The 8192-nt window shown below is 30.7% G+C and overlaps 2 protein-coding genes across 2 annotated transcripts in view; one reads left to right on the forward strand and one right to left on the reverse strand.

The window, feature by feature from the left end:
* Window positions 1-4102: 4102 nt before the first annotated feature.
* Window positions 4103-7210, forward strand: LOC108684805 (actin-related protein 8). Its single transcript, XM_018189299.1, has 8 exons — window positions 4103-4283; window positions 4668-4835; window positions 4904-5401; window positions 5534-5878; window positions 5963-6109; window positions 6198-6414; window positions 6514-6642; window positions 7038-7210. Exons 1-8 carry the CDS (start codon window positions 4248-4250, stop codon window positions 7208-7210), a joined length of 1713 nt encoding a protein of 570 aa, XP_018044788.1. The 5' UTR covers window positions 4103-4247.
* A 93-nt stretch (window positions 7211-7303) lies between these two features.
* The window catches only part of LOC108684814, a 1884-nt gene continuing 995 nt past the window's right edge, over window positions 7304-8192 (reverse strand). The window contains exons 3-4 of the mRNA XM_018189310.1: window positions 7601-7657; window positions 7304-7533 (exon numbers count right to left, since the gene is read on the reverse strand). Coding sequence (XP_018044799.1) covers window positions 7381-7533; window positions 7601-7657 — 210 coding nt within the window. The 3' untranslated portion in view covers window positions 7304-7380. The remainder of the gene's footprint in view (window positions 7534-7600; window positions 7658-8192) is intronic.

Raw genomic sequence — 8192 nt, forward strand, 5'->3', positions numbered from 1 at the left:
ACTTCTTAAAATATATATAAAACTCCTTTGCCATATATTTTTAAAGAATATACTTATGAATGGAAAATACGATTTATAAAAAGTTTACAAATAATACTTATATATATATGTGTGTGTATACAAGCATTATTTACAAACTTTTTATAAATCAACTTTTTATAAATTGATCGAATTAACTTACTATCGCTAATTATTTTATTTTACCAATTTACCAAAATTAGCTCTCTAAAAGTGATGATCCCGAGTTGACTATTTTTACTACTATTTAATTTAATTTTATTTTATTTTACGGACTTCGAGTGTTGAATTCGAAATTTAGCGTACTATTAAATAAGCCGATAGTGCAAATTGTGAGGAAGATACACTAAAGAATATCAAGAAGAATAGCAAGAAAAGCGTGCTGACTATGGCGAGCAGCTGCAGTAATTACATCTCGAGGAGCTGCAGCTTCAGAAGAAACTAAGAGAGATCTCTTTTCTGTGACTGAACTAGTGTACACTTTTAGAACTTAAAGTGAAATAGATATATGTTTGATATTTGTCGAAAGCGAGAAAGAGCTAGAATTTCAGAGCAGTCTAATTCCAAAGACATAGCACTGCTTGATCATATCTAAGTAGTATGGTCGACAAAAATGAGAGAGAGGGACCATGAAAGACGATTAATCTTTATCTCTTTTCATTCAACGATACAACGAGAGAGAGAATGAAAGGGCGATTGGCCATCTTCCATGGTCCTTTTCTCATTTTTGTTGACCATACTACTTAGATACGATCGAGCAGTCCATACTCTATGTCTTTATCTAGTTTAGGAACAGAAAACAGATCATAGAATATAGTAACAGTTTGAGCACAGCAGCCGACGTCACCAAGATTGCAAGAAGAACAGCCATCACAATTTTATGAACCTAAACCTAAGATGAACATTGTGTAGACATGAGAATGCCGGAGTTTACTCCTGTTGATCCGGAGCTGATGGTTCCATATATTATTTTATTATATTATTTTATTTTATCGATCAACTTCCACTTCTCAAAAAAATAACTATTTCGTATTTCTAATTATCTAAAGCAATAGACAAAATAAAATTTTATTGGTACAGTTTATTTATTTTAAATAATAGTAATGATACTTGATAAATTATTTATGGGGTGCAGCGTATATATCGGAATTACTTTATTTCATAGATACAGTTCGCATGGATAAACATTCGATAATCTCTTTTGATATCTGCAAAATAAAAACAAGGAATATAAATTAAGAATATAAGATTTAAAAATAAACCATATGATATACATAAATATAATATATAATAGAAAAAGCACATCAATTTTTACGTTTCATAAATTACTTTATTTTGATCTATTTTTAGTTTTGTTGCTCATATTTCTTTATCATATTTTATATTAGTTTATTCTTTCAAATTTTTCCATCTCCTTATATTTTCGATGTTACACTCTTTACAAGAACCTTACATAATGTACAGTGCATTTTTATGAAAAGTTGAATCTACCGTACATATTAAAAGCGATAAACGATATATAAACGATCCGAAATTGAAGAGTAGACCTGCGTTAATCACTGAAGCAATATGTAAAACGAAGTTTGTAATATTCTCGTTGACAATCCCATCAACATCACCGCTGACGTACATTACGTAATGAAGGACACGTTCTAGCTCGATGCTTGACGCATTTACTTGCCTTTGTAATCAAACAAATTAACGCGCATTGAGATAGCGATGTCGATTATAAGTCGTTAATTAATATTCGCAGGAAATAATCGCCGTGCGTCAGCGATTGAGAACTGCGTGTTTTCGGTTACGTAACGTGAGACAAGACATGGAAGCACGTGGATCGTCGGCCACGTGATTAGCGTCACATGCCAAGATGAATCCTTCCGTTCATTCGGCCACGTGAGCATCATTTCCTCTTCACCACGAGATGGGAGGATAAAATTACGTAACTGCGAAATCCCTTCGCAGTAAATTGCCTTCATTGATCTTTACGCAAAATTCATTTGATACTCTTGATACAAGATATATATATTTTTGGATATATATATATATATATTTCCTCTACCATACTATGAATAACCAATTATATAAAATGAAACTAAAAATATTTAAAAAATGTTAATATTAGGTATGGGAAAAAGTTCGTGGCGTTTTTTTAATTCCATATAATGGGAAAAACGTCACGAACTTTTTCCCACACTTAATACTTCGAATATTAATAGTATTATTTTAGCAAGAAGTACTGATTATAGTATATTGATTGTATACTTTACTTTAGAAATACTTGGCAATACTGGATTATTAGAAATTATTTATGCTGTTCTGACAGTAATACAATACACAGAACTACTAGATAGTATTGAATATTAATCAAATTATTGATAAAAGATTATTGGAACTTAATTCTTATTATGAAGAAAAAAACAGAAATATAGAGAACATTACATATATTAAATATAATCATAAAACTTGATTCGAAAATTTTACACAGCATAATATTATATTATTTGTAAATAAATCAATACAAATAGTTTCATCTCTGATGAAAATCGGACTGTAAATCGGATGTAATTGGAGAATAACAGAAGCGTAAACGAAACTCGTAGAAGGCGAAAATTGAAACAATGAAATGTAAAAGAAGATTTACATTTTTTTAACATTTTGATGTTTCAATTTTCGCCTCCTAGAAATTTCGTTATTTTTCTTTACGCTTCTGTTACTCTCCCATTACATTCGACTTACTCTTTGATTTTTATTTTCATCAGGGATGTCAGGTTTAAAAATAAATGTAACGATCTAATGCCTGCTTCGGTCTTAGTCTTAAAAGTAGGCAATGAAGAATGCTAAATAAAAATAAAAAAAAAAGTCATTTATGTTTCCCCATTCTTAATCATAGTCTTATGCTCGTATTCACAGTCAGGTCTTATTTAAGGTTTTTTTAAATTTATCTGCAGCCTTAAATATAAGGCCTGACTATGAATACGAATAATAATCTTAGTCTTATGCTGATTCTATAATGAATCGGTAGTCGAAAGTCTTATGCTCGTATTCATAGTCAGGCCTTATATTTAAGATTTCCTTAAATTTAACTTTAGATACTCTACGAATTATTTCATTGGCTGCTGAGCATCTAAAGATAAATTTAAGGAAGCCTTAAGTACAAGGTGACTATGAATATGGGCATAAAACTAAAGCTTAAAGTAAGATTTTATCTTTATTATAAATATTCATCTCCCGAGCATTTTTATATTTCAATTATCAATTGTTTTTTCGTTTGAATAGCATGGTTTTTATATCAATTCACACATTATTGTGAATCCTCAAAATATATTAAATCGCTTAAAGACAAAATTAATCATGTTAAGGGAATTTACAACAGTAGCAATAAAGCTGTTTTTTCCGAAATGCGTTCAGGGAGTTGTTTATCTTAAAATGAAATAAAAATTACAAAAGTGAACAAATCACTCGAATATTCATAATTTAATTGGTCAATACCTGCCCGGGAAAAAATATTACGTTTACTCACTTTTCTAATTATCACATCATTTCAAAATACACACTCGACCTCCAAATTATACTCAGATAATTTTGGTATACATTTTTGCTATAATATACATAACATAAACTATAGCCTAGAGTTATCTAGGCGTTCCTGAACACATCTCTACTGAACGCAGTCGATTATTGGTGGAAATTTTTCTCTGGTGAAAAAAATCACACTAGTGATTTTCACTGTTACCTGTTTTTATTTGATAATAATAAAACTTATTTTTGAACACTCGGATATAATCTGTGGAAAACATAACCTATTTCATAGACGTTAACTCGCTTTGTAAATCGATGACGTACAATGAAAAAATATTTATATTTCGAATATAAAATATTACGTTAACATAAATTATGTAATATTTTCGGAAAATTTTTTCTTCAGAAAATTGGAATAAAATATTGACAAGAAGAGGATACGAAGAAAAAAAAATATTATACTGACACTGGTATCATTTCAGTTCTACAAGAATCTTATGCTGATTTTGTAACTGAATGAATGAATTTGTAATTGAAAATTTTAATTTTAATCGATGAAGTTTTTTAATCAGCCAATCAACGTTAGTCATACAAGTTGGCTATTGGTCAACTTCATCGATAAGACTTAGTACTATCGATTATTGACTCATTGTAGAATCAGCATTAGAAGAAGAATAAAAGTGAAGAAATTTTGATTACTGCTATATTGAATGTCAACGAAGATGCCAGTTTATCAAGAAACCGAAGTAATTATTTTATTTTATGTTATTGATATAAATAAATCGATATAGTTTGTTCTCAACTGCACTAACTTTTTTTCTTCTCACTTTCTCATTAAACTTTAAATATAAATCTATTTTATTTAAAATACGAGTTTATATCAATTCAGCTATAAAAAAAACATCTATTATTTTTTATAAGTTTATTTAAGACTTCTGCTTATACTTATTTCACATAATGTAAAATATTTATACAGACCAAATACAAAAATATAAACAAACCATGATTTTATCTTAAGTTTATGTCTATATCTAATTTTACTGCTTCATGTATATTATTCTTAGCATTAACATAAATATAGAAATGGTACTTGCAAGATTCATTTTTATTCTATCTGTAACATATTTCAGCAAATTCAAGCGCAAACGATTATTGTTATTCATCCAGGCTCTATGTACCTTCGTATGGGCCGTGCTTGTGATCTGAAGCCCATTACATTACTACATGCCATAGCAAGAAGACGTTTACCGAATGGAGCAACATACAAGGATAGTCTCTTACCTCCAACTGTGACACTAGTAAGTACTGGAATAAATATGCAATAAAATCATATTATCATGTTTCTATCTGTCATTATTTTTGGCAGACAAAGGAGCTAACACAGGCAATGGAAGAATCTCGGCTACAAGTGTCTCATACTCTTCAGTCCTGTTTACAGTCAGATGGAAGCCGAAGATATGCGACACCTCCACAGCAAATAGCAGCTTTCAATCGTAGATCTAGTCCAGAAATCTCTTCACCCAGCAACATGAAGTGGACAATGACAGATAGTGATATAGTTATCGGTGATGATATCTTGTCGTTAGATCCAGAAGAAGAATGCAATTTTAATATCCACTTTCCATACAGAAGAGGAGAGCTTAATATACATTCAGGTCTGGGTGGTAGCATAACAGCTGTCATGGCAGATTTAAAAGTCATCTGGGAATATGTACTGACTGAGAAGCTAGATATCCCTCTTAGAGACTTAAAGCATTATCGAGCAGTGCTTGTTATACCTGATATCTATCATCGACCATATCTGAAGGAATTGATCACTCTATTATTGGATGAGATTGGTTTTGGACGCTGTATTCTATTGCAAGTTAGTTGATATCCATAATCGGAATTTCCTTTTGGAAAAATTCTCGTTTTTTTTATGATGAAATGTTTTACTTGCATAATTATTTGGAATTCAAAATACTTCCTTTTTCAAATATCTTTTCATTACTGATAGGATCATGTAGGCGCGATGTTTGGAGCAGGTTTGGGTTACGCGTGTATAGTAGATGTTGGGGCTCAGAAGATATCAGTATCCTGTGTAGAGGACGCAATTTCTCATAAAGATACACGAGTGCGTATGGATTACGGCGGGGCAGATGTTACGCAAACATTTCTCTGGCTTTTACAAAAATCCGCATTTCCGTACAAATCATGCGATCCTACTAACAAGTTGGATGCACTACTCTTAGAGCAACTGAAGATAGATTTTTGTCATGTAGATTTAAATGTATGTGGCTCACAGGAGAAAACATTTGTTGTCAGAAAGCCAAAACAACAAACGGAAACATATACCATGCAGGTATTGCTTTTTAAAACTTATTCTTTAAAAAATAAAGAATTATTTTTTATGATATTGAACTTAATACATTGAAGTTTGTAACAGGTTGGTGATGAATGTTTAATAGCGCCTTTGAGCCTATTTCAACCTGAACTATTCAGAATTACCGGAACACATAATGTTCATGTTCAGAAACGATCGTTAGGAGATCCAGAAGATCCTTACGACGAAAACTATTTAAGAGAAACAAGTGTAAGTGATTGTTTTGTATTTTTCAAATTCCTAATTGATGTTTTCATTTTAGCATATCTAAGTTTGATTCAATTGCTCTCGATTTTAGAGACGTGGCATGAAAGAAACTCTGGATCATTCGTCAGAAATGCAAGAGGAAGCGGCGGCTGCACCTGCAGTTGTGGGCGACGATGAAGTTGTAGTTGATGCCAGTGATCCTGCGCCTAGTTTGTTAAAAAGTGATTTGGACGCTCCCCGAGATTTCGTAATCCCGCAACAACTATTGGGTCTTGATCAAGCTATTTTGCAGAGTATCGAGCGATGTTGTGAGCATAAACATATTTATCAGAAACATATTTATCAGATAAGTAATCTGTAACTAAATAAATAAAAATATATACAGTTAATCTAATTTTTTATAATAGCCAATGAAGATCTCAAAAGAAAAATGTATAGTTGTGTGCTAGTCGTCGGATCTGGTTTGAAATTTAAGGGTATCGGTATGTGGCTTCGTAATCGAATATCTCTTCAAACTCCTTATACGTACAGGCCTGGTAAGTATTTCCTTCAAGACTCGTGGTAAATCAATTACAGTAAGTTAAACTAAACCTTAAATAAATTAATTAGATAAATAAATGCCAAATGCAATCAAAGCTATATCTCGATATCTCATAATACTTCTATGTGAATTTTTAAATACATTTTCTAATATTTCCGAAAAAGAAATTAATATAATAATATCACATTAAATTGATCATCAATAATAATGCTAATAAGCATCGTAAAAATACTACAAAAAATTTATTGTGATTAATATGTATTCTCCACCTTCAATTTTAAAATTTTACCTCAATTGTATTTGGCATTTTATTAATTTATTCAATTAATTGCAGTTTGCTTACGACGAATGAAAAATATTTTTTATACGCTGTTTGATTTTTCTTTGCAGAACAACTGGATATTATAACACAGCCGAAAGATATGGATCCCGGTATGACAACGTGGAAAGGAGCAGGGATTTTAAGCTGTTTGGAATCAGCACAGGAATTGTGGATCACTCGAAACGAATGGCATCGTTGGGGTGTTAGAATATTGAGAGAACGATCTCCTTTCTTGTGGTAGAAAATATTTTTTATATAATATATGAACAAATAAGCGGTTTTCTATTTTTTTAATATTATGTTTATCGACTATTATTTTTTTATATTACGCTGTAGCACGAAGTTGTTGTACAAAATTATTAGGTACAGAAACATTAAAAATATCAGATATCCAGGATAGATTACCAGATATCATAGTATCTCGATCATTCTAATTCTAGTCTTATCATTAGGATGGTATTGTATTATATCGGCTTCTAGTAGAAAATTTATGTAAGTTAATACGTTAGGCATGACATCTATATAAACATCATCTCCCCCTTTCATGTAAGCTCTCGTTAGTGCCTGTAATCATAATTTCGCACAATTAATCAACATATAAAAAAATATAGATGTATAAAGACGATCGTACCGCTAATAAGTTCTTGAAATCATCATTGTTCGGAAAAATTACATCCACCACAGTATGCTGCAAAAAAGAAGTTTTTAACTATCAATATTTTATTTCGTATTTTACTTCAATACTGTCCAAGATTTGTAATTATAGGCAATTTTATATGTAGTTTAATACCAACCGTCTTCCTTTTTCTTAATGGAGATAGAAAAAGGGAAGCATAACAAATAAACAGTACAGATATTTGACAGTATCATTTTACTTTGTAAAAATTAGACATGACAAACTATAATACAATTGGAATAGGCACAGTCTATCTACAGATGTGTCCGCGAGAAAGAGAAAGTATTACAACAAAAATTTCTAGAATTTCATCGACGCTTATTGGTTGAAAAGAAGCTACAATTTTTATTTTTTCGCATTTGGGGATTGCTTCTTTTACATTTTCTTATATATATATTTTTCTTCATAAAAACTGAAACTTGTTATCATAATAATGACATTATATGGAAAGAAAAATTGACACTTATAAATTGATACTTATAATAAAGAATAAAATATTCACAGTTTGTTAATCCAGGTCTAAATAGTTGTTAAATGATTAAAGCAC

This window comes from Atta colombica, unplaced genomic scaffold (genome assembly GCF_001594045.1).
Source record: "Atta colombica isolate Treedump-2 unplaced genomic scaffold, Acol1.0 scaffold140, whole genome shotgun sequence".
NCBI lineage: Eukaryota > Metazoa > Arthropoda > Insecta > Hymenoptera > Formicidae > Atta > Atta colombica.